This window comes from Vicugna pacos, chromosome 4, assembly GCF_048564905.1.
Source record: "Vicugna pacos chromosome 4, VicPac4, whole genome shotgun sequence".
In the NCBI taxonomy this organism is placed as follows: Eukaryota; Metazoa; Chordata; class Mammalia; order Artiodactyla; family Camelidae; genus Vicugna; species Vicugna pacos.
Window position 1 is genome coordinate 52,913,462 of NC_132990.1, and position 17,472 is coordinate 52,930,933.

A 17,472-nucleotide genomic window follows, 5' to 3' on the forward strand; every position below is an offset into this window, starting at 1 on the left:
TTCAATACTTATTCTCTCCAAATATCAATAGCTTTGTTCTCCTTGGCAAACATTGTGTAGGATGAGGAGCCAGAATGGTGAAGTGGAATTCAGTGGACTTTGGAGACCCATGGACCTCATTTATGTCCTAGCTTCAGTACCTGTTGGCCTGATAACCACCTGAGGCAAGTTACTTAACCTCTCTGAGCCTCACTATCCACAACTGTCAAATGAGGAGAAAAGAACGTCCAGACTATCTGGGATGAAGATGAGAGAGTTAGTCCGTGTTACGTCGCATAGTACTGGGTATCCAGGACACGGTCTTTCTGTTGGCTGCTACTTTCAGCCAGGTGTGCCTGCATGATTAAACACAGCCTGACAGTGTTTTATCCCCACCTCCTAAAAGCAGGGATGTCTTCTGCCTTGCCCTTGTCCAAAACCAAATGTTAGGATGTAAGATTTTTGCATTGCACCCAGTGTGTTAGCATTAAGGCCTTAAATAAAATGCTTTGGTTAGAAACAGTTTTGGCTCGTCCACAAATCAGTGACACAAGTGCCTGGCTTCCCAAGGGCAAAGCAAATGATTTTGTGACTGGCTTTATTATCTTAGGGGAGAACTTGTGAATTTCATGCCAGCACCTTATGTATATGTTTCTACAGCTCTCTCTTCCCCTTTTTTAAAGCTGTTGATGCAAGGTCTTAGCATGATGTGCTGAATTCAAGGGGAGTGGATTTGTTTGTTCGTTAAGTTTAGGGCATTCTAACTTCAACTTCACGATTGCTTTTGACTTTTGGTTTTTGAGGGCTTCTAATATCTTCAGTGTTTGACCTACCACTTTGCCAGCACTGGCGCATAGCTGAACTCTACGTGCTGTGCTTTTATTTCCCAGGCTGCCCGGATGGGCTTGCTCTGTGTTGTGGAGAATGTGGTTAATTAAGAGCTTCAGGCAGAACCCTCAAGTGCTTTTTAATTTTTCTTGCTGTTTGGTTCACTGCTTCCCTTATTTCATTACTCACGTTTCTCCTCCAATCTCAAGAATGAGTTTCCTCCTTTCAAAGCCCCGCTGGCTGAAATGTGGCCTGCATCCTGCTGCTTGCTTGACTGCCCTGTGGTTTTTCTGTGAGGGGAAAAAAAAATAGTGAAATTAACTCATATTCAAATCTGAAGCTTTTCTGAAAATAGATGTGAACAAATTAGGTGTCCTGGGAATTAGCCAAAGCTCAGTAATTAATAATCTTTTTATCTTGGTGAATAAGGAGAATGTTTAATAAGTATTCTTATGTTCTCTACTAACAGTCCCTTCTCATTAAGCAGAACAGTATAGCCGTGTTCCCCTAATCGGTGGTGTCTGGCACTGAAGGCACCAGTGGAAAAGTGAACTGCAAGTGAGGAGTGTAATGAGCTTTCCCTTCAACAGATGTTCACAGAACACCTGGTGGATGTTCACCACTACACACATCATGTAGTTGCCCTTCATAATCATTAATACAACCATGAAAAATACCAGGGAATAGAAAACACAGCAAGTCACAGGGACTTAATCTAATTTACTTACCTGGTTCCTTGTGACCTGGGTCCAGATCCACACTTGTCAGACTCTAAAGCTGTGCTCAAGACCACTAGGTACAAAGTTACATTTACTCTTGTGCTGTGGGTTGATGCTGTCCCAGGAGAGAAATCCCCATTCTGGTGGCATTCTGGTGGCGTCAGGCTGCTGCGGAGGTTGTTAGTGAACCTGTCCAGGTTTCACTCTGTACATTACAAGCCAGCAAAGTACAGAGAGAAAGGAGGACACTTGGTGAGAGCACTGGAACAGGTGTTCGCTTCATCCCAAAGTTTGTTTATAGATAGAGCAGGGCTGGTCAGCAAACCTGTGCCTTTTGGGGGGCTCATTTACATTCTTAACCAGTTCTCAATTGGGCCACAAAATAACATCAAGTCCTTGGAATAATTTTACTATCCTCTAAAGTGTGAAATTTCAGTGATATGGAGGAAAGAATGAGAAGTCTCCTACGTACAGTCATTGATGGTATCTTGGTTCACAACTTGTGGAAGTTCTTTTAAAATTATGGAAAACTCAGGGATTGCATTAGGGAATCAGAATCCCTGGATGCTTATTGGACTCTGAAAAAGAACCAGTGCATCAGAGAGCACACAGACCATTCGCACAGAAGGCTGATGACCAGGCATAGATTATGCCCTTTGCTTCCTTTATCATTTTTCTGGAGAAGAAATTCGATGTAGTGACTAAGTACATAAACTTCAGGGTCAGATGCCTAGGTTATAAATCTCAGTTCACTTATCACCTACATGATCCTGGGCACTCTGCTTAAATTCTCTGTAACTGTCTTTTCTCCCCAAAATACAATTCATAATTGAATCTATTTCATAGGGTGGTTATGAGTTTTAAGTAAATGCTATGTAAATTATGCTACTGTCTTCATTCCTTTGATCCTGGCTTTCTGATACCTTCATAAATGTTTCCACCAGAAACAGAAAGGTAAAAAGGAAGGAAAACTCATAGTACTTAGTCTTTTGGTTTTTTAAGTAATCCTTCCCTGAAGTCTCCTGTGGTCAAAGGGAATTCCTCTCGCTGTTTTTTTCCTGTCTCCTGTGAGACCCCAACAGGGTTCAACAGAGCTAATTAATTACCCTGTCATGAGGGAATAGGGACTTCTTGGCAGTGATTTCTGAGGGTGCCCAAGGATTGAGGACCTAATGACAAAAACAAAACTGCTCTGTTCCAGAAAGTTGATATTAGCATAGGTTTGGTGTTTCAACTTATGTGTCTCTGTGTGTATGTGTCACTTACACACACACACACACACACACACACACACACACACACACACACACACACATATTCTCTCTCTCTCTCTCTCTCTCCTTCTCTTCTGAAAAACAAACAGGTTGGCTCCTGGGCAATTTAGCTTTAAATTGGAAAATTAGCCTTGCTTGGCAGAACAATAGTATCACGATCTCCCTGCCGCTCAGAACAGCTTGTGACATACATCCCTGCAAGCAGGACCATAAAGGGCTGTCTAACATCCTAGAACCACCTGCCCAAAAGGACTTGCCTGTGCAGCTTCTTTAGGATTCTAGTCAGTGAGGCGTATCCTCTCTCCTCCAGCAGTTTCTCAGCCTGGACTTGAACTTTTGCTTCTTTTCTCTCCATTTAATTAGTGACCTCATCTCTTTGATCGTTAGAAACCCACTGTGGCCCTGAAATGAGAATCCACAGAATTCCAAGGGAAATAGAGGAACCAATGGCTTGGAAGTCTGAAAGGGCACTCTAGTCCCTCTGACCTTGATAACATAACACATTCCCTTTTAGGTCACTTCAGAGAGGCCCCAGTTCAAACGGGCACTCCTATTCACCTCTCCTCCCTGTTCATCTCAAAAATTAGGAAGAACACTAGGTTGAAGCCAGCTCCTGCATGGTTCTGATTACATCTCACCTAGATGACAGTGATCCCTAATAAGTCTTGTTAACTCCAGTGTTCACCCACCACCATCCATCTTAGAATCTGAGCCAAAGGAAGAGGAGAGAATCTAAAATCCTTAGGTTGGATTCAGCAACCTAGCCCCAATCTTCTATCTCTACCCAATGATATTTTCATCTCTGTGCTGGCCAAACTTGTCCAGCTATAATTCCATACCATAGATGTGATCTGGACTCTTCTGCTCCATACTTGGCTCATTCCAGTCCTAACGCTTAGAAATACATCAGTCTCTTGGGCCTGTTCATAACTTAACTGTCCTCCCCAGTCCACCTCAGATATGATCCATGGAAACAATTTTTCCTTCCTCCAGATTGTCATCATCTATATTGTTTTAAAAATTGATTCTGCATTTGTCTACATTTGCTTTCTTACCAGGCTGTAAGCTACTGGCTATCAATGACTAACTCATACTTGTATCACTCAAAGCCTAAGGCTTTGCACCTAGTAGGTACTTAATAAAGCCTTATTGATGGGTGAATGGACAAAATGGCATCTCTTCTTAATGCCTATCTTCAAAATAGTTTAGTAAGAGGCATTATAGTACTAGGTACATCAGACCCTTTCTAAAATATGGCTCATTTTAGAATAGACTTTAACATAGTACCAGTTCATCTTAAATCTTATCAATGGGCATTTTTCACAGGAACAATGTGAGAACCCACAATAAAATAATTTTTTCTCTCTAATGTAGTCAGTGCTTAACATAGATCATGATGACATCGTTATAAATTTTAATTGCAAGAGAATATAAATACCTTCAGTCCCCGACTTACTATGGTTGAAATTACAATTTTTTGACTTTACAATAGTGCAAAAGCCATTCAGCAGAGACTGTACTTCGAATTTTGATCTTTCCTGGGCTAGCATGTGATGTATGTACTCTGTGATGCTGGGCAGGTACTGAGCTGCAGCTCCCAGCGTACCACATGATCACAAGGCTGAACAACCAATACACTTACAACCATTTTGTACCCAGACAACCATTCTATTTTTCATATTCAGTACAATAGTCAATAAATTACCTGAGATATGCCACACTTTATTATAAAATAGGCTCCGTGTTAGATGACTTTGCCCAACTGTAGACTAGTGTAAGTGTTCTGAGCGCATTTAAGGTAGGCTGGGCAACACTATGATATTTGGTAGGTTAGGTGAATTAAATACATTTTTGACTTAGTATATTTTCAGGTTACCATGGGTTTATCAGGATATAATCCCATCATAAATGAAGGAGGATCTGTACTTAATTCTGTTTAAGAATCACATTCACTACTTTTCAGTTGAGAGCAATTGCAACATATTCTCTGCCTATTTTCTCCCTGGACTTTAAGCTGAGTGCAACATGGCCTGGAACTTTCCCAGTCTTTAAGCCTTTCTGAAGGGAGGGGTGTGTGTGTGTCTGTCCCAGTCCCTCTGTGTGAATACTTCTGGTTCTTGCTCCGGTGCTTCAGGGTTTCAGTTTAACTGAGCATCAAAACCTCATTTCCTTCCAGCCTTTGATTTTATTGAAAGAAACATTAACTCAGTACTTTATAATTAAGAAAAGCTCTTTGTGCACTGCTCCTTCTTCCAGCTATGTTTTTTCTTTTTCCTGGTAGAAAATTGGGGGTAAACAAGAACAATTTAGAAAGAAATTAGAGCAACACCCTACTGGTCTGGGCACTGTTTTCCTATTAAGCAGTTCTCCTGGTGGTGGCCCAGGTGGTGGTGGTCCAGGGTGCCTCTTTCCATCAGCCATTTCAGCATTCACATGCTCTCTGCTTTCTTCCAACTGTCTCAGGTCACCTGCTGATCTTTGTGTTCCTGGTTTTTAGAAGACTAGTCTCTAACAGAGATGGCTTACTTTAAGATAAACTTGAACTCTTTTTGTTTTTTCCAATTAAACTTTTAACTTTAAGGCATATGCCTTTTAAAGCAGCAATCTGAAGCAATTTTTTAAGCCAAAAGGACCTAGAATCTAGTGGAATAATTTCCCCTTTCATTTTTACATTTTGAAATGTGTTCTGGTTTACATTTTTATTTCTAGGACTTTCAAACGCTTTATTTTTCATTGTTCTTTGGGTCCAAGGTATAGTGGGTCTTAGCTAGTTGGAGTGACCTAAAAAGACCTACATCAGTACCATATTAGTGAGTCCATGGAAGACCAGGAAAGGACTGACCCAAGACCTAGATTAGGACTGAGACAGGAGTAAATGTGAAATCAAATGATGGAGCTGAGCAGCTTAGGCAGATTGTTAGTGTCAACATTTACTGTGTATCTACTATGTGCCTGGTACCATGCGAGACACTAAAGTTACAGTGCTGAGCAAGACAGATAAACATGGCCACGGCCACATGGAGCAAAGCTGATGTTCAGTCTAGAAAATGAATAGATATTGAACAACTAGCAATAAATACTGTGAAGGATCATGATAGTGTATAATAGAACTGAACCTGTCGGGGCAATTAAGGAGACTTTCCCATTCAAAATGGCATTTAACTGCCGGTTTGAAGGAGGGGCAGACATTTTCTAGGCAAAGAATGAAAGAGGAAAGAATTCTTTCTCCATGATGTCGTACATGAGAGCCCAGAGGTGAGAAAGAGCTTGGCGTGTTCCAGAAACTTAGTAACTGGAGTGCAGAAAGGCTAGGGGTGGTCACGGGGTAGGGACTTTTTGCAAAATGGGACCAGAGAGGCTTAACACGGTCATAAAAGTTATAACAAGCTCAGGGATTAGCCAGGCAGCCTTCTGCCTTAATTGTGAGAGGTCCAGCAGCAGGGATCCTACATATCAAAGTGATACTCTGGTGGCAAGGGACAGTGGCTATCTTGCAGGCTATGCATTCAGGCTTAGCACTGAAATATGGAGCAGGTGTACTTGTAGGTTTAAAGGACTCACCTGGATAAATGGGGCAGCTGAGTCTTAGTTACTGAGTGAGGTCCAGACAAGAATGCAGGTGTAGAGAGAGACTCAGTTTCCACGAGAGTGATTCATTATTAGACTTAAGCAGTAGAAACAGAGGTAATGGCTGACCATACAGACAAAGCCAATGTAGTATGGGAGCCCTGAGGGAACCTGGAATTATCCATGGGTCTTAAAAGCCATTCAAGAACAATGTGGGGCCTACCCAGCCTCCCAGGTCCCCTGAGTCTTTATTTTGTAAAGATTTGACTGAACTCTAGACTTCCCTGGATTGTGGGTCTCATGCTCTTTGTATCTCTCTTTGCCTTATTCTGGGCTGGCTCAAGGGCTGGACCATGAATCTCGCTGTGAGACACTGTGGAGGGACAAGAAAGGGAGTGTCAGTGCTACGCTCCTATTATGTAGGGTCTTCACATTGTCATTCTTGACAAGCTTTAAAAAGCATCTCTAAAATCGAACAGAGTAAAGCATTTCTCTTGACAGCCTAAGTAGTGCAGCCCTAAATCCCCCACTATCTATCTTGTGATGAAATCTTTTGCACTCATCTACAATCCTATTTGATTTATTCCAATCTTTTAATGTCTTTGTTGCTTTAAAAAAATACAGTTAGGTTTTCCAGCTTTGGGAAATTAAATGCAAACTGTGATCCTGGCTGGAGATAATGTAGTGAATAGAAATGATCCAGAACAGTGAGGGGTAGCTCAGTGCCACCAAGGAAGTTAATGCCTGTTTCACATGTGTTAATGAGCTGCATTTGGGGATTATGGCTCCCCTTGACTACTGGCGATCAAAATGACATGGAACTCTCACAACTCATTTTTTGCCTTTTAATGTTCCCTTTTCGACTCCAATCACCACCCCTACCTCCAGTTAAGACTTGGATCACATAGAAATAAGCCCTGTTTCCCCCCTTACTGGACATAATCTCATTTCGATCTTATACCAACCCAATTTTTAAGAAATTGTAGAAGGTTTCACCACACTGAGTGTTGCAGAACTCCTGTCAGAGGTGCCTTTGACATGACCATGGTCACAGATTGTGCAACATATTCTTGGCTTCTGGGGCCCCCTGACACCAGGGAAAAGCACAACACTCAGTGGTCCAGACCCTCAATAAATAGTCAGTATTCTATAACAAATAAATTAAAGGAGAAAAATAATAATACTCTATAAAAGAGTACTTCCAGTGCCGCTTGAGGTCCCTGGATGAGGAATGTTTTCATGTTGGAGTTATTAGCTAATCCAAACGCAAGCCTTCTACCTGCTATCTGGTGGCATTTGGGTTGGAGGGAGCAGAAAGTATTCTTGGCCTTGTGTGAGCCCCAGTGACCATCTGTTCTAGTCCTTCCGGATGGTTTTCCTCCAGGCCGTTCCCTTCCAAGCTCCTCAGTCCCCTGCTGAGGACTAGAGGGGACCTTCTGCAGAGCCACCCCGTGCTCTCTGTGCAGCGTTCCCCTCTCTGGTTCTCTGCCTGGTGAACTCCAGGCCTTTGGGCTTCCCCACACTCCCAGTTCTGTCTGCTCAACTCAGGGAGACCACAGGCCATTCCTCCGGCTTCCCCTCTCTGCACCGTGGCCTGGAGACTCCCTCCCGGCCGGAAGCTCGGGCACTTGTAGGGCTCAGCTGCTTGTTCCCATCGTTGGGGGATCACTGCCTTTCACCACCTCACGTCCAGTGCCTTGAATACCATCATCTTATTCATTTTGTCTGTGTTTTTCAGTTGTGCCAGCCATGAAATCCAGTCCTTGTTACTTTCGCTCGGTTGAAAGCAAAATCCCTCCAGGGCTATTTTAAGGTTGTTTAAGTTTGTTTTTGACACTCACTTTTTGAGGCCCCATGCCATATGATGATGAACGCAGAATGAGTAATCTGACAGTAAATATTTATTTTGTGGCAAAATGAAAAAATTTTTATGGCTTTGCTTTTCAAATTGTTTTTCTGAGTCACTGACTTAAAATTATCTAAAGTTTCTTAGCAAAGGAATTTTTAGAATTAAGACCTTCACCTACAAATCACTTTCAAATTACTTGTTAACGCTAAATTGAGTAATGAAATTTCAAGAATTTTACATTTTTAGGTATATACTTACATGTATATTCATTTGGTTTTATATAATGTTGGTGCCCTTTTTGTTCATTTTTTATATATTTTCATGGGCTGTTAAATAGCTTACGGGCCCTAGGAATTGGACCTATAGTACCTAATGGATAAAACAGCCCTGTTTTCTTTGATTTTTTTGAACATTTTTTATTGAGTTATAGTCATTTTACAATGTTGTGTCAAATTTCAGTGTAGAGCACAATTTTTCAGTTATACATGAACATACATATATTCGTTGTCATATTTTTTTCGCTGTGAGCTACCATAAGATCTTGTATATATTTCCCTGTGCTATACAGTATGATCTTGTTTATCTGTTCTACATTTTGAAATCCCAGTCTGTTCCTTCCCACCCCCTGCCCCCCTTGGCAACCACAAGTTTGTATTCTATGTCTATGAATCTGTTTGTTTTGTATGTATGTATGTATGTATGTATGTATGTATGTATTTATTTATTTAGATTCCACATATGAGTGATCTCATATGGTATTTTTCTTTCTCTTTCTGTCTTACTTCACTTAGAATGACATTCTCCAGCAGCATCCATGTTGCTGCAAATGGTGTTATGTTGTTGGTTTTTATGGCTGAACAGTATTCCATTTTATAAATATACCACATCTTTATCTAGTCATCTGTTGATGGACATTTAGGCTAAAACAGCCCTGTTTTCTTTTGGGGTTCAAAGTGGTAGTAACTACCGCTTACACTAGTTTTATTATCACCCCAGTAATGATCTCTGAGCTTGAGATGACTTTGTTTCCCCAAATGCCAATAAGGCACCTCAACAATTTCCAGGTTTCCCTCTGTTAGATACCAGGCAGGAACAGGTTAGTCCCCTTGGGCAAAACTGTGGCCTTTCTCCTACGTGAAGCAGGTTCTTCACCAGCTCAAAAATTCTCATGTCCTAGGGCCTCTGCTTGCTTGCTTGCTTGCTTGCTTGCTTTTTAAATAATTAATAGATTTTATTTTTTACAGCAGTTTCAGGTTTATAGCAGAATTGAGCAGAAAATTCAGAGAGTTCATACATAGCCCTCCCCACCCACACACATATACTCCCCTACCCTCAACATCCCTCATCAGTGTGGCATATTTGGTACAATCGATGAACCAACATGGATACATTATTATCAACCAAAATCCACAGTTTACATTAGGACTTACTCCTGATGTTGTATATTCTATGGGTTTCAACAAATGCATAATGACATGTAGCCACTATAGTATCATACAGAATAATTTCATTGCCCTAAAAATCCCTTGTGTTCCATCTATTCATTCCTCCCTCACTCACTCTCCCCAAACCCCTGGTAACCACAATCTTTTTATTGTTTCTGTAGCTGTGGCTTTTCCAGAATGTCAGTTGGTTGGATCATACAGTTTGTAGCCTTTTCAGACTGGCTTCTTTCATTTAGTAATATGTCTTTTAAGTTTCTCCCATGTCTTTCGTAGCTTGATAGCTCATTTATTATTTTTTTTACTGCACGTATTTTTTTTAAATTTACATATATGTACTGTTCATTGTTTCTAACTTTTAGAGCTTTAGCTTTTTAAACTTACATAATTATCAAAGGAATAAAGTCAACCACAGAATAAGAATTAATTCAAAAAGCTACATATACCCTGCTATTAACAGCAACATTATTTATAATTCCTAAGACATGGAAGCATCCCAAGTGCACATCAACAGTTGAACAGATAAAGAAAATGCAGCATATATATATGTAATGGAATACAGCTCACTCATAAGAAAGAAATATTTTGCCAATTGTGGCCCTTCATTTACTTTTTTTTCCACTCAAAAAACCAGAATTTTATAACTGGCAAAGACATTTCCATTGCATCAAAAACAACAAAATACCCAGAAATAAACTTAACCAAGGAGGTTACCTATACTCCAAAAACCAAAATGACACAAAGGAATGGAAAGATTTCTTGTGCTCTTGGATTGAAAGAACCAAGACCATCAAAATGTCCACACTACACAAAGCAATCCACAGATCCAATGCAACCCCTATCAAAATATTCACAACATTCCTCACAGAACTAGAACAAACCCAAAATTTATAAGGCACCACAAAAGACCCTGAACAGCCAAAGCAATCATTTGTAGGTCTCTTTTTTTTCTCTCTCTCTTTTTTTTCTTCTCTCTTCTTATGGTTTGATGACTAGAGAAGGTCTTTAACATTTATTACAAAGCTGGTTTGGTGGTGCTGAAATCTTTTAGCTTTTGTTTATCTGTGGAGCTTTTGATTTCTGCATCAAGTCTGAACGAGAGCCTTGCTGAATAGAGTATACTTGGTTGTAAGTTTTCCCCTTTCATCGCTTTAAATATATTGTGCCACTCCCTTCTGGCCTGTAGAGTTTCTGCTGAAAAATCAGCTGATAACCTTATGGGAATTCCCTTGTATGTTATTTGTTGCTTTTCTCTTGCTAATTTTAGTATTTTCTCCTTATCCTTAATTGTTGTCAGTTTGATGACTGTGTGCCTTGGTGTGTTCCTCTTTGGGCTGATCCTGTGTGGTACTCTCTGCACTTCCTGGACTTAGGTGACTGTTTCCTTTCCCAGGTTGGGGAAGTTTTTGGTGATTCTATCAAAAATTTTCTCAGGTCCTTTCTCTCTCTATTCTCATTCTGTGACCCCTATATTGCGAATATTAGTGTACTTCATGTTGTCCCAGAGTTCTCTTAAACTATCCTCATTTCTTTTTATTCTTTTTTCTTTTTTCTATTCTGCAGTAGTGATTTCCACTAATATGTCTTCTAGATCACTGTTCTGTTCTTTTGTCTCATTTAGTCTTTTCTTGCTTCCTTCTAGTGTTATTCATTTCAGTGATTTTATTCTTCGACTCTGTTTGGGTATTCTTTATATTTTCCAACTCTGCTAAAAACTTTATTCTGTGCATCTATACTCTTCTTGAGTTCTCTGAACATCTTCGCCAACATTACTTTAAACTCTGTCAGATAAATTGCCTATCTCCTCATCACTTATTTCTTCTGGGATTTTATCTTGTGCCTTGGCCTGGGAGATACTCCTTTGCTGTCTCATATTGTCTATCTTTCTATTTTATTTTTAGGTAGGTTAGTTATGTTTCCTGACCTTGGAGAGGTGGCCCTCTGTGGGAGACGTCCTATGTGTTCCAGCAGTACACTCTCTCTTGTCACCCATGGTTCAGGGTCCAGCCAGTCCCAGTGTAGAGTCTGGCTTGTGTTTGTGGATTCCTTCCACAGGCTTTGGGATTGTTGTTTTCTTATTTCTAGTATTTGTCCCTGGTGGATGAGGCTGGACTAGAGGCTTATGCAGGTTTCCTGGCAGGAGGAGCTGATGCCTGCCCACTGCTGGGTGAAGCTTGGTCCTGGACCTCTGGTGGGCAAGGCCGTGTCTAGACTAGGACTAGACTTTGCTTTCAATCCCTTTAAATTAGTGATTCTCTCCCAGGGCCATGCCCACCCCCTGCTTCTGTCCCCCCTTGAAGGGAAATATCTGAAAATGTCTGGAGACATTTTTGGTTGTCACAATATTGGGGGAGAAGAGTTACTACTATTGGCATCTTGTGGGTAGAGGCCAGGGATGTAACTAAATATCCAGTGATAATCAGGTCAGCAAAGAATTGTCCAGCCCACGATATCAACAGTGGTGGGGTTGAGAAACACTGTCCTAAGTCAGTGTGGCCTCAGAGTGCAGAATTCTTGGGCTTACTCGGAAAAGTACCATTTTTGGTGGCCCTGTTGTTGCCTGTTTGATTTTTAAATGTTCGTTTTAGTGAACTCAATAAATTTGTATCATCCTAACTTTGAAGGGAACTGCCATGGCATTTTTAGCAAAATTAGCTCAAAATGTTCTTTATAAAAAGAGCAAGCTCTAGCTTCCCTGAAATCATGGACTCTGGGCTGCTGAGAGTGACTGCAGGCTGTGACTTTGGTCACTGGAAATAGTAGGTTCACACCAAGCCTGGGCAGAGGTCCACTGAATCATGGTGACTCTCAAGGGCATTTTTGTTCTGATACCTCATGAACTGGTCAGCTGGCGCCAACACTGCATAACTTAGAAATAAATGAGGTTTATCCCCATCCAGCTCTGACCGTGCTCCATCCCCTTCTATCTTCAGTCTCATGAAAACAGATACTTTGTAATCAGCAGTTATTTTTGTGTTTGTCCTGAGTTGATTAGGAACGGTTACACTTCTCATGAACAAGAGGGAATTACATGGAAAATCCAATGGAAACACATGAGCTGTCATTGACTCCTTTATTGGACAGGTCTGATTTATAACATACTTACCTGCCTAGAAATGAAGAGTTCCATCTGAGTTAATTACTAGGAAACAGTACTGTCTGTCAATACTCTTTTCTTCCCCCATGCTCCTGTCTGACATGGAAATAGACCAACCTTGTATTTCTTATCCTTGCAGTATTTTGCTTCCGAGTTTGTGCATAAAGAGCTACATGCACATAAACAAATTTTGGTAGCATCTATACTCATCCTGAGCTGGTGGTGTTTTTAGAGTTTCACAAAATGTTAGGCCAACTCCTATCTTTGGAACCTTAGTTCTTGCTTCTCCCTTTAGCTGAAATGCTTCTCTAGTCCTCCTCTGATGGGGGAGCAGCTACCTTTATTTTAATGACTTAAATAGCCATCTCCTCTAAGAAACCTTTCCCTAACTTTCTCTTGACTAGGACTGCCTTATTACTTTTGTGGACTTTAAGTAATTTTGCCTTTGTGGACCCCTTTCTCTATTAAAATTAAAATTTATATTTTACAGTTGAATTGATAAAAAACTGAATTGAATAATACATTAAAATATTTTTCTACCTAACTTAAAAGTTTATTATTTTAAAAGAAATAAAAGAATTTAAATGTTTTTATAGGCCCCTAAAAGTAGTGTGTGTGCTAGGCACTGTACCTACTATGCCACATGGATAAGAGACCTCTGACCTTAAGAGTTAGAGCTAGTCATTGGTCCTCCTTACTTATAACTCACTGAAAAGCAAATATACAAAAAGTATAAGTCTTTTCTTGATAGCTATCAGCCCCTTAAATACAGGATATTTGACTAATTCATTAGTTGTAAGGGATACCTGGCATGAATTAGGGACTCACAAGGGAACAATTGAATAACGCCATATGTTCTGGTATTTTGAAGCCTTGGGCACCAAGAGACTCAAATTCATGAGAACACAGCAGGGCTGGGCTACACAAGAATCTAGGTCACTGCCATGTGCAGGACTCCTTTAAAAACACTCCTGCTTCTGGAGGATGGAGTAAGATGTACTTTTCACCATTCCTCCCACGAAATCAACCAAAAATCTCGGACATTACATGTAAACAGACAAAGCTCAGAGAAAGGAAAGGTGGGCTGGCTGGGGACTTCACATAGGATACAACACAGTCGTTGAGTTCCCAGGATTTTCTTTTTGCCTCGTATCTCAGACTGGGTATTGGAGAAGCTGGCCCCCTGGGAATACTGATACATGGACAAAATAGGCCCAAGAAAAGCCTGCCCCTTCTCTAGCCAAGGGGCCAGGAAAAGGGCAGCCAAGCAATATTGAAAACTTTTAGAAGATAACATTTTGACTACAGCCAAAACCACAGAAAAAATTACAGTCCCCTACTCTGTCTCTATCAGCAAAGACCAAGTGGGGACCCTGGACTTGTACCCTTGTCAGGCTGTAAGGAGGCTATCTTAGACTCCTGCTGGTGTGTATCAGAGAAGGTCAAGTAGAAAGCCAGGATTTGAGGTTATTTTGTGCAGTAATGAGTGAGCCCCACCCCGGCCCCACAGTATCAGGGGAGAATATAGGGGGAGCCAAAGCTTGCTCTGTGTTCTCCATTTCATTGCTATTTTTTATTAATTGTATGGAGAAGCCATCTAAAGTACTAGGTATGTCTGATGCCTTTGCTCTTTCTGGGCCTTAACCTACCTCAAGCTGATAAAAATTTAATTTTCTTTTCAGATATGTGGTACTGTATTTGGTTAATGCTTACAAGAGGACTCATCTAAGTCATAAGCACTGATAAGTGAATTCTAAATGGTTTAAGTAAGGGTGAAATAAAACAAATACATGGTTGCCAAATCAATTCAGTGTGTGTTCTGCATATGGGTTCCTTTCTAATTGTAAAAAATATTCTTCCTCAGTCCTGAAATTGAATGGTGAAATAAGATTGACTATGGGTATTTTATAACAGATAATGTCCAGTTTAATTGAAAATTTTAAGTTGCTTAAGGTTTAAATAATTTAAGCACTGATTGGTATGGGCTTCATATTGCACATAATGTTAAATTTGGTCAGAGAAAGTTTTAATTGATAAGTGGTAAGTTGGTAGTTATCTCAAAAAGACAGGGAAATGTCTTTAAAAGTTTCATTCTGGAAAAGGTAAGGAAGGACTTAATTAAGGTTAGAATTAAGTTTAAAAAACTAATTCATGACCTTTAAGAAAAGTGCAGTTGGCTATTTGCACAGACTAGTAGTCCCTGTGTCACGCATTACAGCACAATCCAGAAGAGCTGGTGGGAAGTCTGACATAGAAACAGAACAAATAAAAAAATAATAATGCTCAAGAGCAGGTACCTGAAACAAGTATTGCTTTGGCTAGAGAATAAAAGGTATAGTGGAAAATTCTTTTTTTATCTGGCCTTGGAAGTTGCATGAAAGCCTTAGTACCTCTATTTTGTTATTGTTATTAAGAAGAACCAAAATTAACTGATCTTCTAATACAAGAATACTTTCAAATATTTTCAAAGTAGGACAGAGGTGTTCTAACAAGTATTTAAAATAACCTGCTGTTTCCCAGCCTCTCCATTCTTCTACGTTAAGAGAGTGTATTACGGCATCAATGTTTTGTATTTGAGTCAGTCTCTCTCTCTCTCTCTCTCTCTCTCTCTCTCTCCCCCTCTCCCTCCCTCTCCCTCCCCCTCCCCCTCTCTCCACACACACACACACACACACACACACACACACACACACACACACACACACACACACACACACACACACACACACACACACACACACACACACACACACACACACACACACACCTGAGGGAACTCAGTGAGAGGCATCAGTGATGTATTAATCCCAAGTAGTTAATAGCCGTGTAGTCAAGGGAGCAAGGACAAAGAGTGGTCAGGGAGGGAAGTCAGGGATCTGTGCCTCAGCACTAAATGTCAGCTCCCACTGGAAAGGCAAGAGCAGAAACAGATAAGTCCTTAGGCTACAAACCGGGAGATGGGGCACAGATAGAGGATATCCACACAGAATGGACAGTAACAAATGTTTTGTAGCAGAGATTGCATTTTGCAGCATGAACGCAGTCTGCTGGGGTAAGGCACCGAGCAGCACCGGGCAATTAGAATTATGTTCACTCTAACCTTGTGCACAGAAGCTTCCTACCTGGTCATTTAGGCTTGAAGACTGTTCAGGGCTAGTATATATTATTTCCTTTCCCCTGGAATGCTAATTAGTCTGACTTGATTGTGTTGTAGATCAGTATTTTGCATTGTTCGTACACAACTTGCTTATCTAGAGGGTAGCTGCTATTTTTATGTAAATACCTAAGGGACTGCTAAACATGTGGTTCTTACAGCATGCCACCTATTTCTGTTTCAGCCTGGACGGTTTCATTCAGTGCAGCCTTGCTACATGTTGTAAGAAATGGCTGTAGGAAACGACACTCAACGAAGTTATTCCATCATCCCGTGCTTTATATTTGTTGAGGTATGTGTATTTTTTTGCCTTTACAGACAAATTGGAATAATCATAGCAATTTTTATGCTGAGAACTTGGATTATTTTATAAAGTAACTTAATATTATGATAATTATATTGATAGCACAAATGTTAGTAAAGAATTAATAAGTTACAGAATGTTTCTTGAATAGGAAGCCATAGAACAAGAAGGTTCATCTATGGGGTATAAATAATTGTGTTCTATTATATTTCTTTTCAGTGGTAACTTGTATATATTAATTATGAATGTAGCATTTTGATGAAGTTGCTTTTTTAAAATGGACATATTTCAAGAATTTGATAAACTAATTGGTTTACGGATGATGGGATATTGAGAACTGTATAGTGTTCAGTTTCTTTTGGTCATAAATCATTTTGTTGAGATGCTCCAAGTTTATACCAGCAAATAGTTTCTCCAGCATCTTTCTGGTTAAACTTCTTGCACCTCTTCCCCACTGTACCTCCCCTTCTATAATGTTTGCTATTGAGGAGACAAAGACATGGAAATTTTAGGAAATGTGGGATCATATCATGGGGGGAAAAAAAAGCTACTGTAGGTTAGCTCAAAATAAGATGTTGATTGTCCAAAGATGATATTATTTCTGCCTTCTGAAAGAGATAGGACATCTAATGGACTGTTTTTTAACCTGCAAAAATGTATTTTAAAATATGACATCGTAAAGAGCTGGAAAGTAAGTATGCTGAGTTTCCTTTCTGGTCTGTACATCCCAAGGATCAGCTGTAGCATGTTCTTATGTTCTCAGGTGGAGGATCTTTCTGGCTGAGTGTGGAAGGAATATGCATGTTGACCTACTTTATTACTGTGTGAAAACAGACACTTGAGCTAAACCACTACTTGTATTAGCAGAAACGTACTTTCAGTGAATATGTTGTTTCAACACAACCTGTGAAGCAACACAGCGAGTACTTTTATCTCATGGCTCCTGGAATACTTTTAGCTGTCAGTATATTCAGTTGTATAATTTTGAGCATTCTGATTTTGGGGCAAATAAAAATGTTTGGCTGATCCTTGAATTTCACCTTAAGGATATCCCTTGGTAGTTAAGAAGGACAGATATTACTCGATGATTTATTTTCTGGTGATATTTGTGAACCTGTTTGTATTGCAGAATCAGGTGAAAATGGGAGATTAGGTTGGGACAGAGGTTATGATGTAAGTGAAGATACTCATAGGCTCAGGCTATATCTCTGAAAGGGCAAACAAAGAACTCATTTCTCAACATAAATACATATTCTTAA

The 17,472-nt window shown here is 40.1% G+C and overlaps 1 protein-coding gene across 5 annotated transcripts in view; it reads left to right on the forward strand.

The window, feature by feature from the left end:
- PLPPR1 (phospholipid phosphatase related 1) overlaps nt 1-17,472 on the forward strand; it is a 505,983-nt gene that overhangs the window by 381,936 nt on the left and 106,575 nt on the right. For all 5 annotated transcript variants that reach the window (XM_072959836.1, XM_072959837.1, XM_072959839.1 and 2 more), the window contains one exon: nt 16,094-16,201. In XM_072959836.1, coding sequence (XP_072815937.1) covers nt 16,139-16,201 — 63 coding nt within the window. In that variant the 5' untranslated portion in view covers nt 16,094-16,138. The remainder of the gene's footprint in view (nt 1-16,093; nt 16,202-17,472) is intronic.